Here is a 15,601-nt window from a genome sequence, read left to right as displayed (position 1 = left end):
GAGCCAAAATCAAGAGTCGGATATTCAACTGACTGAGCCACCCAGGTGCCCCTCCCTAAATTTTAAATTTTATTTAATTTTAATTTATTTAAATTAAGAAGCAGTGTGAAATGTTTTTCCATTAAACACAACTTCATTGGCAGGACTTCATTTCACTTCTATCATCAAAAATAATAGGATCTGGGGGTGTCTGGGTGCCTCAGTTAAGCGTCTGACTTCCCTTCAGGTCATGATCTCACGGTTCGTGGGTTCGAGCCCCGCGTCAGGCTTTGTGCCGACAGCTCAGAGCCTGGAGCCTGTTTTGATTCTGTGTCTCCCTCTCTCTCTCTGCATGAAATACACACTGGATTTTGAAGACTTAAAATGTGGAAAAAAAGTACCAAAGATCTCATTAATAATTTATTTACATTGATTGTAATTTAAACTGATTACACTTTTGCTATATTGATCATATTATATATAGTACATTGGACTGATAATATTTTGAACACACACTATTAAATTAATTTGAGCTGATTCTTTGCACATTAAACATTTTTTTAATGTTTATTCATTTTTTGAGGGGGGTAGAGAGGCAGAGAGAGAAAGAGACACAGAATCCAAAGCAGTCTCTAGGCTCTGATCTGTCAACACAGAACCCAATGCAGGTCTCAAACTACACAAACTGTGAGATCATGACCTGAGCTGAAGTCAACCTTCAACTGACTGAGCCACCCAGGCGCCCTCTTTTCACATTTTAAAATATATGGCTACTAAAAAATTTTAAATTCCACATGTGGCTCACATATTTCTGTTGAACAGCACAAGGCTAGTGGTTTTGGGTTTTCAATAACCTTGTGTGGTAAATGCACCCATTTTGAAGATGGGAATATCAACTCTTAGATTAAGTCAGTTGTTGGAGAGACTGAACTGGGACACCCATATAACTCTCCATCAGGCACATAAGCACAGAGCTGGAAACTATAACAGATTCTTCACTTTGGCTCATAGGTGGATCCTGTGCTGACTATGATCACCTATGTGGGGCTGAGCCTCTCTCTGCTGTGCCTCCTCCTGGCAGCCCTCACCTTCCTCCTGTGCCAACCCATCCAGAACACCAGCACTTTCCTCCACCTGCAGCTTTCCATTTGTCTCTTCCTGGCCCATCTGCTCTTCCTAACAGGGATTGACCAAACTAAGCCTGAGGTAGGTGCTATTTTGTCTGTTGTCATAATCAAATCTAGCCATTTTGTCTTGAGGAAGGATGGGCAGAGAGACAAGAGTCAGCAGTGATAGTATTGGGGGAAAAAACAACTTTCCATTTCAATTCTCCTCATCTGTAACTCTGAATAAGACCGGTACTTTCTGAGAAGCCATTTAGCAAGCTGATAGAGAGTCAGACTGATGGCATTAACCAAGGTAACAGTATCTGCTGTAACAAAGAAACTCCAAAATGTTTGTGGCTTAGCATAAGAGTGGTTAATTTCCCACTTATGTATCCACAGAGGGTGAGAAAACAGGTTTGAAGGGTGTCTATCCTCCAACCTCAGGCTGATGGAGCCTTCTTTATCTACCATACACAGCTTTCAAGGTCATCCAAGAGTCCTTTCCATTTTAGCCAAATGGAAAGAGAAAAGAACAAGGCAGAGTCCCGTGAGGGAAGTCTATATGGGCCATCTTGGAAAATGGTGCACATCACTTCCCTTCACATCCTATTGGCTAGAAATCAGTGGTGTTGTCACACCCAGCTACAAAGGGTGTTGGGAAATGTAGTCTCTGGCTGGGAAGTCCCATCCCAGTGACATGTCTATAGTCTGGAATCAGGAGTGGAGTGAGTCTTGAATTTCGGGTGGACATTGGCTTTGCCACTGTTAGCTTTTGTCTTCATCATGATTATATTCATCATCATATTCAGGAAGAATTGGAGCTAAATGTTTTCCAAAGCTCCTTTTAACCCTAAAAGACTATGATCTCACAGCTAGAAGGTTATGGAAGCACTATTTCCCCCCTTCCCGGGGAGGCAGTATATTATTACAGTTAAGAGTAAGTATAGTCTTGGTGGAGGAGCCAAGATGGCAGAACAACATGGAAGCTTTTTGTGTGTCTCGCGTCCACGAAATACAGCCAGACCAACACTAAACCATCCTGCACACCTAGAATGCTGATCTGAAGATTAATACAACAATCTGCACAATATGAACCACAGAATTCAACAGGATGCAGCACGGAGAGGTGAACCGGGGGAGAAGCCACAGAGGACAGGCAGTCACTTTTGCGTGTGGAGAGAGGATGGAGATGGGGGGAGAATATGGGGAAAATGCCCCTCCCCAAAAGCTGCTGGAGAGAAAGTGGAAAGTTGGAAACAGCCTCAGGGACTGAACTAAAAAGGGAGAAAGAATAAAGGAGAGGGTTTAAATTCCATTAAGACTGTAAACGGGGAGCGCAGAGTCTGAAACTCTGCAGCTCGATACCCGGCGGTGCTCTGGTGGGAAGGGTGAATCCCCAGGAGCAGAGTGGGGCCCGGGAGGCTCTCAGGCCACACAGGGAGAAGTGGTTCCACTGCTGGAAGGACATTTGATAGAGGCTGTGAGGCCACCTGGGCCCAGCAGACCCTGGAGAACAGCCACATTCTCTGGTGCTAGAACAAGGTCATTAAGGGTGAAGGCTGGTGCCAGATGTGTGTTGTGATTTTCCATAATCCCTGAGGTGCTGCTGCTACACTGTCTTGTGAACTTTTTCTGGGTGGGCTGGAACCTGGCTGCAGTCTCTGGGCATCAGCAGCAGCGTGGTCCCACAAGCGTTCCTGGATGTGGCCAGCACCCGACCATTGCTTAGTGAGGGGTGGAGGGGGTCAAAGCCACAGTCCCTCAGAAGTGGGGGGCCATGGAAGACAGCTGCATCTGAGACAAAACTTGGGAGGGAGGTGCTACCTGGGGCTTGGTCATGGACAACGTAAAAGTGGGGAGTGGACAGAAGCCTAGACAAAGGACGGGTGTGCGATTGCTGATTGGGGAGAACAGAGTTCTGATACTAGAGACTGGGTAGCTGGGTGACGCCATTTTCACCGCTCCTGCGCATGCACATACACACCTACAAGCCCCACAACAATCCACCCCAGTAAGCTAAGCAGCGCCAACTAGTGGAGAACAGAGCCACTACACTAAGCCCCGCCCAACTTCGCCAACCTCACTCTTCAAGAACACAAATCTCACCTCCTGCTTAACTGATGGACTATATAAAGTGCTTCACAGTTTGACTTCTAGGGGAAAATGAAGTAATTTCAGTCATATTTCAGTCTGTTAGTCAGTACAACTATTCAATTTTCTTCCTTCCTTTTCTCTTTTTTGTTTCTTTTTCTTGAATACAGAAAGAAAAAATTCATTTTTATTTTCAATTTTTATTAAAAATATTTTTCTTTATTTTTTTTCTACTATATTTTTTACTTTTGTGTAATTTTTTCAAATTCTATTTTACTTCCATCATTTCATTTTAGTCTACTTCACTGTATTCATTTTTTCAAATTTTCAAATGATTTCCTTTTTCCCCCTCCTTTTTTCACTAATATATCAAGCCACTTTCAACACCCAGGCCAAACACACCTAGGATCTAGCATCATTTATTCAATTTTGTGTGTGTGTGTGTTTGCTTTTAATTTTTTAAATTTAATATTTTCTTAATTTTTTATTTTAATTTTTTCTACCTCATTAATTCCTTTTCTCCCTTCAAAATGATGAAACAAAGGAATTGACCCTGAAAGAAAGAGCAGGAAGAAATAACAGCCAGGGACTTAACCAACACAGATACAAGCAAGATGTCTGAACCAGAATTTAGAATCACGATAATAAGAATACTAAGAAATAATAAGAATACTAAGAATAATATGAAAATAGATTAGAATCCCTTTCTGCGGAGATAAAAGAAGTAAAAGCTAGTCAGGATGAAATAAAAAGTGCTATAACTGAGCTGTAATCTTGTACAGATGCTGCAACGGCAAGGATGGATGAGGCAGAACAGAGAATCAGCGTTATAGAGGACAAACTTAGAATGATAAAGCAGAAAAAAGAGGGAGACTGAGGCAAAAGAGCACGATTTAAGACTCAGAGAAATCAGTGACTCATTTAAAAGGAACAACATCAAAATCATAGGGGTCCCAGAAATGGAAGAGAGAGAAATAGGGGTAGAAGGGTTATGTGAGCAAATCATAACAGAAAACTTTCCTAACCTGGGGAAAGACACATCAAAATCCAGGAAGCACAGAGAGCTTCCATTAGATTCAACAAAAACCGACCATCAATAAGGCATATCGTAGTCAAATTCACAAAATAGACAAGGAGAAAATCATGAAAGCAGCAAGGGGAAAAAAAAATCCTTAACCTACAAGGGAAGACAGATCAGGTTTGTAGCAGACCTATCCACAGAAACTTGGCAGACCAGAAAGGAGTGGGAAGATATGTTCAATGTGCTGACTCAGAAAAATATGTAGCCAAGAATTCTTCATCCAGCAAGGCTATCACTCAAAATAGAAGGATAGAGAAAAAGTTTCCCAGATGGACAAAAATTAAAGGAGTTTGTGAGCACTAAACCAGCCCTGCAAGAAATTTGAAGGGGGACTCCCTGAGGGGAGAAAAGATGAAAATACATACATACAAACATACATACATACATACATACATACATACATACATACCAAAAGCAACAAAGATTAGAAAGGACCAGAAAACACCACCAGAAACTCCCAACTCTACAAGCATCATAATGACAATAAACTCATACCTTTCAGTACTCACTCTAAACGTCAATGGACTAAATGCTTCAATCAAAAGACTTAGAGTAACAGAATGGATAAGAAAACAAGATCCATCTATATGCTGTCTACAAGAGACCCACTTTAGACATAAAGACACCTTCAGATTGAAAGTAAGGGGATGGAGAACCAACTATCATGCTAATGGTCAACAAAAGAAAGCCCGAGTAGCCATACTTTAAGCCATATCAGACAATATTTAAGCCATACTTAAAGCCATATCAGACAATCTAGGCTTTAAAATAAAGACTGTATCAAGAGATGAAGAAGGTCCTTATGTCACAATTAAGGGGTCTATCCACCAAGAAGACATAACAATTGTAAATATTTATGCACCAAATGTGGAACACCCAAATATATAAATCAATCACAAACATAAAGTAACTCATCGATAATAATACCATAATAGTAGGAGACTTCAACACCTCACTCACAGCAATGGACACATCATCTAATCAAAAACAAGGATGGGGAGCCTGGGTGGCTCAGTTGGTTAAGCGTCCAACTTCAGCTCAGGTCACGATCTCGCGGTCCGTGAGTTTGAGCCCCGTGTCAGGCTCTGGGCTGATGGCTCGAAGCCTGGAGCCTGCTTCCGATTCTGTGTCTCCCTCTCTCTCTGCCCCTCCCCCGTTCATGCTCTGTCTCTCTCTGTCTCAAAATAAATAAATAAATAAACAAACGTTAAAAAAAATCAACAAGGAAACAATGGCTTTGAATGACACACTGGACCAGATGGACTTAACACATATATTCAGAACATTTCATCCTAAAGAAGCAGAGTATACATTCTTCTCCAGTGCACATGGAATGTTCTCCAGAATAGACCACATATTGGGACACAAATCAGCCCTCAGCAAGTACAAAAAATCAAGATCATACCATGCATATTTTCAGACCACGATGCTATGAAACTTGAAATCAGCCACAGGAAAAAATTTGGAAAGGTAACAAATACTTGGAGACTAAAGAACATCCTACTAAGGAATGAATGGCTAACCAAGTAGCTGAAGAGGAAATTAAAAAGTATATGGAAGCCAATGAAAATGGTAACACCACAGCCAAACCTCTGGGATGCAGCAAAGACAGTCATAAGAGGGAAGTATATAGCAATCCAGGCCTTCCTAAAGAAGGAAAAAAGGTCTTAGATGCACCTTACACCTTAAGGAGCTGGAAAAAGAACATCAAATAAAACCCAAAACCAGCAGAAGACAAGAAATGATAAAGATGAGAGCAGAAATTAATGCTATCAACCAAAAAAAAAGTAGAACAGGTCAATGAAACCAGAAGCTTGTTCTTTGAAAGAATTAAGAAAATTGATAAACCACTAGCCAGTTTGAACAAAAAAGAAAAAGGAAAGGACCCAAATAAATAAAATCAAGAATGAAAGAGGAGAGATCATAACCAACACAACAGAAATAAAAACTATAATAGAATATTATGTGCAATTATATGCCAATAAAATGGGCATTCTGAAAGAAATGGAAAAATTCCTAGAAACATATACACTACCAAAACTGAAACAGGAAGAAATAGAAAATTTGAACAGACCCATAACCAGTAAATATATGGAATTAGTAATAAAAAATCTGCCAAAAAACAAGATTCCAGGGCCAGATGGCTTTCCAGGGGAATTCTACCAAACATTTAAGAAAGAGTTAACACCTATTCTCTTGAAGCTGTTCTAAAAAATAGAAATGGAAGGAGAACTTTCCAAACTCTTTCTGTGAAGCCAGCATTACCTTGATTCCAAAACCAGACAGAGACCCCACTAAAAAGGAGAACCATAGACCAATTTCCCTGATGAACATGGATGCAAAAATCCTCAACAAGATATTAGCCAACTGGATCCAACAACACATTAAAAAAAACTATTCACCACGACCACGTGGGATTTATACCTGTGATGCAGGGCTGGTTCAATATCTGCAAAATAATTAACGTGATTCATCACATCAATAAAAGAAAGGACAAGAGCCATATGATCCTCTCAATAGGTGCAGAGAAAGCATTTGACAAAATACAGCATCCTTTCTTGATAAAAACCCTCAAGATAGTAGGGATAGAAGGATCATACCTCGAGATCACAAAAGCCATATACGAAAGAACAACTGATAATATCATCCTCAATGGGGAAAAGCTGAGAGCTTTCCCCCTAAGGTCAGGAACAAGACAGGGATGTCATTCTAACCAGTGTTATTCAAAATAGTATTGGAAGTCTTAGCCTGTGCAATCAGGCAACACAAAGAAATAAAAGGCATCCAAATCGTCCAGGAGGAGGTCAAACTTTCACTCTTCACAGATGACATGATACTCTATATGGAAAACCCAAAAGATTCCACCAAAAAACTGCTAGAACTGATTCATGAATTCAGCAAAGTTGCAGGATATCAAGTCAATGCACAGAAATCAGTTGCATTCCCATTCACCAACAATGAAGCAACAGAAAAATCAAGGAATCAAATCCATTTACAATTGCACCAAGAACCATAAAATACCTTGGAATAAATCTAAGCAAAGAGGTGAAAAACCTATATGCTGAAAACTATAGAAAGCTTATGAAAGAAATTGAAGAAGACACAAAAAATGGAAAAATATTCCATGCTCCTGGATAGGAAGAATAAATATTGTTAAAATGTCGATACTACCCAAAGCAATCTACATATTCAATGCAATCCTTACCGAAATAACACCAGCATTTTTCACAGAGCTAGAACAAATAATTCTAAAATTTGTATGGAACCAGAAAAGACCCCAAATAGCCAATGCAATCTTGAAAAAGAAAACCAAAGCAGGAGGCATCACAATCCCAGACTTCAGGCTGTACTACAAAACTATAATCATGAAGGCAGTATGGTACTTGCAGAAGAACAGACACTCAGATCAATGGAACAGAATAGAGAACCCAGAAATAGACCCACAAATGCATGGCCAACTAATCTTAGACAAAGCAAGAAAGAATATCCAATGGAATAAAAACAGTCTTTTCAGCCTGTGGTACTGGGAAAACTGGACAGCAACATGCAGAAGAATGAACCTGGACCACTTTCTTACACCATACACAAAAATAAAATGGATGAAAGACCTAAGACAGGAAGCCATCAAAATCCTCTAGGAGAAAGCAGGCAAAAACCTCTTTGATCTTGGCCACGGCAACTTCTTACTCAACACGTCTCTGGAGGCAAGGGAAACAAAAACAAGAATGAACTACTGGGACCTCATCAAAATAAAAAGCTTCTGCACAGTGAAGGAAACAATCAGCAAAACTAAAAGGCAACCGACAGAATGGGAGAAGATATTTGCAAATGACATATCAGATAAAGGGTTAGTATCCAAAATCTACAAAGAATTTACCAAACTCAACACCCAAAACACAAATAATCCAGTGAAGAAATGGGCAAAAGACATGAATAGACACTTCTCCAAAGAAGACATCCAGATGGCCAACCGACACATGAAAAAAATGCTCAACTCACTCATCATCAGAGAAATACAAATCAAAACCACAATGAGATACCACCTTACACCTGTCAGAATGGCTAAAATGAACAACTCAGGCAACAACAGATTTTGGCGAGGATGCGGAGAGAGAGGAGCTCTTTGGCACTGATGGTGGGAATGCAAACTGGTGCAGCCACTCTGGAAAACAGTATGGAGATTCCTCAAAAAATTAAAACTAGAACTACCCTATGACCGAGAAATTGCACTACTAGGTATTTATCCAAGGGATACAGGTGTGCTGTTTCAAAGGGGTACATGCACCCAAATGTTCATAGCAGCACTATCAACAATAGCCAAAGAATGGAAAGAGGCCAAATGTCCCTTGATGGATGAAGGGATAGAGTAGATGTGGTATATATACACAATGGAGTATTACTTGGCAATCAAAAAGAATAAAATCTTGCCATTTGCAACTATGTGGATGGAACTGGAGGGTGTTATGCTAAGCAAAATCAGAGAGAGAAAGACAAATATATGACTTCACTCATATGAGGACTTTAAGAGACAAAACAGATGAACATAAGGGAAGGGAAACAAAAATAATATAAAAATAGGGAGGGGGACAAAACAGAAGAGACTCTTAAATATGGAGAACAAACAGAGGGTTACTGGAGGGGTTGTGGGGGGGGATGGGCTAAATGGGTAAGAGGCACAGATTCAAGGAATCTACCCTTGAAATCATTGTTGCACTATATGCTAACTAACTTGGATGTAAATTTTTTTTAAAAGAGTAAGTATAGTCTTGGGGTGCCTGGGTGGCTCAGTCAGTTAAAGCATCCGACTCTGGCTCAGGTCATGATCTCACAGTTCATGAGTTGAAGCCCTGCATTGGGCTCTGTGCTGACATGTCAGAGCCTGGAACCTGCTTCAGATTCTGTGTCTTCTTCTCTCTCTGCCCCTCCCTGCTCTCACTCTGCCTCTCTGTCTCAAAAATAAATAAGCAATAAGAAAAATTTAAAAAGACTAAGTATAGTCTTTAAAGATGGTTTGCGTTTCAAATCCCTTTTTATTTTTTAGTTGTATGATCTTGGGTGAGATTTTAATCTCTTTGGGCTTTAGTTTCCTCATTAGAAAATGGGCAGAGATTGGCAAATGACAGTGCTGAGGCTGAGTCAGGCCTACCTTCTGTTTTTGTAAAAAAAAAAAAAAAAATGTTTCGTAAAATAGTCTTTTTTTTATTGGAACCATAACTACCAATGTCTGAGGGCTTAAGAAGAGAGATGTCCCAACTCAGATAGATAGAGCAAATTCTCTCTTCCTCCATAAAAATTTAATTTAGGCTCTCCATTGATTGGATGATGCCCACCCTCATTGGTTAGGGTGATCTTCTTTGCTCAGTTTACTGATTCAAATGGTAATATATACCTGAAACACCCTCACAGACACACCCAGGAATAATGTTTTACCAGTTATCTGGGCATTTTCCTTAGCTCAGTTGAGTTAACACAAAAAAATTAAGCATCTCACCTACCCAAAGGATAAGGGCCATGGAATATTCATCTACCAACTCTGATCCATCATGGATCTGATGACTGTTTGTGTGGTATTTATTCCTCAGCACTTCTGGCCTGCCCCATCCATGGGGTAAGCATGGGCCAGTGAGAGCTCCCCACAATGTGTTGCCCGTAGGCAAAATGTCATAGATGTTAGGATTGAAAATGCAGGGGGCATCTGGGTGGCTCAGTCGGTTAAGCCTCCGACTTCGGCTCAGGTCACAATCTTGCAGTTCATGGGTTTGAGCCCATGTCGGGCTCTGTGCTGACAGCTCAGAGCCTGAAGCCTGTTTCAGATTCTGTGTCTCCCTCTCTCTGCCCCTCTCCCACTCATGCTCTGTCTGTCTTTCTCTCTCTCGAAAGCAAATAAACATTAAATAAAAAGAAAATGCAGGTCAACATCCAGGAAATGTCAACTGCTGAGGATCGGATCAGGTGGAGACAACACTCCTAACTCTTGTCTCCCCTGCAGGTGCTGTGTTCCATCATCGCTGGTGTGCTGCACTACCTCTACCTGGCCTCCTTCACCTGGATGCTCCTTGAAGGGCTACAGCTTTTCCTAACCGTCAGAAACCTCAAGGTGGCCAATTACACCAGTGCAGGCAAATTCAAGAAGAGGTTCATGTGCCCTTTTGGCTATGGGGTTCCAGCTCTGATTGTGGCTGTGTCTGCAATAGTAGGACCCCAAAATTATGGAACATATGATCGGTAAGAACGATGTGTGCCTTTAGGGTAGAAGTTGTGTCCATGGCTGATGCGAGATCTGAAATCAAAAAACATTTCAGCACATTTGCTGTTGTGAGTTATACATCAAACCAGTCCTTTTTTTTTTTTTTTTTTTTTTTTTTTTTTGAGCCAGAATTCTATTTTCTCTTCAAAATTCCTAGAGGAATGGTTCTCAGCATCTTTGGGGTTGGATCCTCTTAAGAACTTTGGTAAAACCTAGAGCCTATTTCCCCAAATAGGGAAATGTACCTTTCAGACAAATGTACTTACACATAAAATTTTGAATTCAGTTTAGGAAATTAGGGAGGGAAAAAAAAGCACATTTGGGAAACTCAGGAACATAAAAGCCCACCTGTGGTCTCTATGTTCTGTAGGATTCTGAAAGAGTAGTTTGAATAGGTTGAGGTTAATCCCCCAAATGTAAAGAGTAACAACGATAGCAATAAATCTAGAGGTCCTGTTCTGTATCAGAGATAACGCAGTATTTTCTTATTCTCCCCATGACCCTGTGGAATCAGCACTGTTTGTTACTTCATACACAGGACACCTGGTACTTAGTCCATCTAAGAAACTTTCTCAAGGTCACAGCTAAAAAGAGAGTAAGTTCAGAATTCCCAAGGCAGCATTTTTAGCCTGACTAAAGAAGTTTAGAAAGCTCCATAAAGTTAGTTGAAGAAGCTAGTATATTGGCAATGGGGCTTAGGTTAGGAAGCAGGTATGCATGTACTAAGGTATCATGCACAAAGGTGTCCCTCTTGAAAAAAAGAAGCCCCATCTCCAGCTTGAACCATACATCCTGCCAGAATGATTCTGGAGATACAGTGGCAGGGTAGATCAGGGGTTGGTAAACTTTATAAAAGGCCAAATTGTACCTGTTTTTGTCTCTACGGGTTATATGGTCTTTGTGGCAATTACCTAGTGTTGTCCTTGTAGTGAGAGAGAAGCCAAGTCATAGACCATATGTTAATAGATGAGTGTGGCTGTGTTTCAATAAAACTTTATCTATAAAAACCTGGGGTGAACTGGATTTGCCCTGTGGGCTATTGTTTACAACCCTTAGAATAGAACTTAAGTGTGGGAGCTTTTCTGCCCACTCAGTGTTGGCAATTGCTTGTTAAATTGACCAGTTTTATGCTGTGAGGTCTCTGTTTAGAATAAATTATGCTAACTTTGCCAACATAAGCCATGACATAATAAAAGGTATTTGGGCAGCTGAGTATTTGGTATATGGAACATATTTAATTTGTGTTGGTAGTTTTTATTGCTGTAGCTGTTATTATTTTTACTCTCTTTCTTATAGCAATCATTATTAGGGTACTGTTTATTGAGCCTTACCTCTTTGCCAGGAACTGTACTCAAATTTGTATGCACATTATCTCATTTTAATCTTTCCTACAAGATCTATATTAGGAAAAGTGCAAAATCCTGATGAAAGAAATAAAAGAAGTTTCAAATAAACGGAGAGATAGTCCATGTTCATGGATAGGAAAACTCAATATTGTCAAGAAGTCAGTCTGTCAGTTCTTCCCAACTTGATCTGTAGATTGAATGCATTCTCAACCACATTCTCAGAAAATTATTTTGTAGATATTGATACAATTATTCTAATGTTTGTACAGAGAAGAAAAAGACCCTAAATAGCTAACACAATATTGAAGGAGAACAAAGTCATAGGAGCGACCCTAACTGACTTCAAGACTTTGCATGTAACCACGGTAATTATTTAATCTTTTAATCCTTCTGTTTGCCCCCACTCTACACTTGGGGAAACTGAGGCTTAGAGCACACGGCTTATGTCAGATGAGGACCCATGTCTGATTCCATCTAAAGTCCAGGCTCTGAATTAAATGATTCCTGGCACTGGTTGGATCTTGCTATAGGAGTCTGAATTCAAGACCTTTGCCTTCTGAGAAATAGCTAATGCACACCTTTCTCTCAACAGCTGCTGGCTCAAGCATGAAAAAGCGTTCATCTGGAGTTTTATGGGACCAGTGGCAGTCATTATCTTGGTGGGTGACTAGTGATAGTTATTGATGTGCCTGCCCTGGGTTTGCCAAGCATAGTGTGTTTCTTTCTGTTAAAGCAGAAGTGAGGTGAGGATAAGGAAAATATAGTCTAATGTGATTTACCCCTCTTCCTGAAAACACAGTCTCCATATCTCTTTCCCAGACTCCCTCCTGGTTCACTTGTTACTCTGATGTAATATAACCCTCTGCTGGAGATTCTTCTAAAAATCCCACATTTGTTCATTCAACAACTATTTAGTGGGGCATCTGTGTGGTTCAGTCGGTTAAACATCCAACTTCGCTCAGGTCATGATCTCGTAGTTTGTGAGTTTGAGCCCTGCATCGGGCTCTGTGCTGACAGCTCAGAGCCTGGAACCTGATTCAGATTCTGTTTCTCCCTCTCTCTATGGCGTCCCCCACTCACACTCTCTTTCCCTCTCTTTAAAAAAAATAAGTAAACATTTTAAAAAATTTTTAACAAATATTCAGCAAGTATCTACTCTTCATAGAGTGATATGTTTTCCTGTTTGTCAGCAACTTCCTGATCACATCATTGTCCTGCTATAGCTATCAAGAGTACTCTTTCACTTTCTAGGTGTCTTGGTTTGAATGATAAATTATATAGTCACCCTAATCAAGCACCAAGTGCCACAAGTTCATATATACACAATGTGCTGTATAAAAGACCAGACCATAGCATAGCATCCAACGAGGCCTGTATCTTTTGGGGAAAGATTCTTAGGTCCAACTCAAACTAGGTTGCATGACCTAGACTCCAGAGAAAATTCCAAGTCAACTTTTAGTTCTGTGTCCACAGATAAACTTGGTGCTCTACTTTCAAATCCTGTGGATTTTGAGAAGTAAACTTTCCTCCCTCAACAAAGAAGTTTCTACCATTCAGGATACCAGGTAAGAAGGCCCTAGAATCCGTGGTATCCACAGATTTTTTCCTACAGGACTACTTTTCTTTCTGACTGGGAATGAAAAACCCATATAAAAATCTAATATAAAATATCCTGGTACTGGATAAAGGGTAAGTGGGGTACAATTTCTAGAAGTAAAAACTATAATTTTCAGGTAGCTTAATGTACTTCTTGATCTCTTTCCTCAACAAACATTCATTGGGTGCTCCTGTGTGTAGCATACTGTTCATATGAAATTCATGCCAAGAGTATCAATATTATCATCTCTCCCCAACCTCGTGAGTCCACCCACTTCTGGGGGCTCCATTATCCTTGGGTGTAGACACTCAGTTCTTACTGGCACTGATCTAAATAACTGGAAATGATAAGAACAACTAATATTAACTAGGAACTTGATAGATGATGGGAATTTACCAATATTGTTTCACTGAATGCCTATAACTCCAATCTATGAGGTGGGCATGACTACTATCCCCCATTGATATGAGGAGCAGGTACTCATGTTACCCAAAAGTGGGCAAGAGTCAGGTGCATTTGTGAGTCAGATGAACAAAACTTAAGGAGCATCTTTCCAACTTCAGACCCTGGCTTTGATCTCCTCTACTTATCATACCAACCAACATCTCCTAGCCTTGGTGTTTTCTGCCCTAGAGGGTCAGAGTGTCCCCCTTCTTAGTGTTTCCTCATCCTTCTACACATGTATGGATGAGTGTAGGCTCACACCATGTGCATGCACACACTCACACACGTCAGCTGTCCCAGACAGTTGCCATCAACAACGCTTCTGTTTGACAAAACACAATTTTCTTGAAGGAGCCCAACAGCATGCTATGATCTGAAGTCATGATATCATCATCAGTATACATTTTCAGTACAACTTTCTAGAAGGCACTTTCCACACATCTTCCAATAGGTTCAGATAAATCATTTCCAAGAATAGGAGAAAGCATTATTCTCAGAAGCAGTGATTGAAAGCATGGGTTCTGCCTCATCTTCGAGTTGTATGACTTTGCATGAGTCACTTAAGCACATGAGGTGATGCGAAGTTTAAATCAGGTAATGCATGCAAAGCATTTAGCACAGTGCCCAACATATAATGATCAGTGATAGTTATTATTACTCCTGTTCCTTCCCAGAGTCATGACATTTAAAGCCATTGCTCAGCTATTTATACTGGGCTGTTCTTGGGGCCTTGGCTATTTTATGGTTGAAGAGTTCGGGAAGGTGATCGGATCAGTCATTGCCTACACATTCACCATCATCAATGTCCTGCAGGGGGTTTTGCTCTTTGTGGTACACTGTCTCCTTAATCGCCAGGTAAGGCTAATTGTTTTATTTATCACCAGCTGAGTCCCACCATCTTATTGAATGGCTATTCACATTCTCACCCTTTTCTGATCTTTTATATTTGTATCTTGTGGTTGCCTTGATTCTGGGAAAAAGATTTAGGTGCTGCTTGGGTATGCTGTGTGTTCTGGGTGCATCTAACTAAATTTCACATTCCAATCTCTATCTTAAAAGTGTGCTTTTGTCAGCTGGAGATGACAGGACAAAATATCATAGATCATGTGGCTTGGACAACAGAAATATCTCTTATAATTCTGGAGGCTGGAAATCTGAGGTCAGGGTGACTGTGCAGTTGGGTTCTGGTGAGAATGCTCTTTTTTTTTTTTTTTTTTAGAAGTCCACCTTCTTGCTGTGTCCTTCCATAGGAGAGACAAGGAGAGAGAGCTTTTATGTTTCTTTTTAACAGGACACTAATCCTATTGGATCAGGGCTCTACCATTTATTCTTAGTCACTCCTATAAAGGTCATATCTTCAAATACAATCATCCTGGGAGGTTAAGCCTTTAACATATGAATTTTGAGGAGACACAACTTAGTCCATAGCAGAGAATTTATCAGTCAGGATAAGGGAGATTATGCTGCAGTAACAAATAGCCACCACCCCCTAATTTCAGTGGGTGACAACAATAAAGTTTATTTCTTGCTCATGCTACATAACTGTGTCTTGATCTACATTGTCTTCACTCTGGGATACAGGCTGAAGGGGCAGCCCTTATCTGGAATATTGGTATTCTTGTGGCAAAGGGAAAGGAGATCCTGGCCAACTGTATCTGAATTAGTTCTCTTTCATTGGCTGGAGCTAGTCATGTGGCCATACCTGAGTTC

General features: G+C 40.4%; 1 protein-coding gene across 10 annotated transcripts in view; it reads left to right on the top strand.

The window, feature by feature from the left end:
• LOC106970809 (putative adhesion G protein-coupled receptor E4P) overlaps nucleotides 1-15,601 on the top strand; it is an 87,216-nt gene that overhangs the window by 20,408 nt on the left and 51,207 nt on the right. For all 10 annotated transcript variants that reach the window (XM_053219989.1, XM_053219986.1, XM_015067493.3 and 7 more), the window contains 5 exons: nucleotides 991-1,185; nucleotides 10,247-10,482; nucleotides 12,443-12,509; nucleotides 13,324-13,415; nucleotides 14,566-14,746. In XM_053219989.1, the coding sequence (XP_053075964.1) occupies nucleotides 991-1,185; nucleotides 10,247-10,482; nucleotides 12,443-12,509; nucleotides 13,324-13,415; nucleotides 14,566-14,746 (771 nt within the window). The remainder of the gene's footprint in view (nucleotides 1-990; nucleotides 1,186-10,246; nucleotides 10,483-12,442; nucleotides 12,510-13,323; nucleotides 13,416-14,565; nucleotides 14,747-15,601) is intronic.

This window comes from Acinonyx jubatus, chromosome A2 (genome assembly GCF_027475565.1).
Source record: "Acinonyx jubatus isolate Ajub_Pintada_27869175 chromosome A2, VMU_Ajub_asm_v1.0, whole genome shotgun sequence".
NCBI lineage: Eukaryota > Metazoa > Chordata > Mammalia > Carnivora > Felidae > Acinonyx > Acinonyx jubatus.
This window is presented reverse-complemented; position numbering and strand designations above follow the sequence as displayed.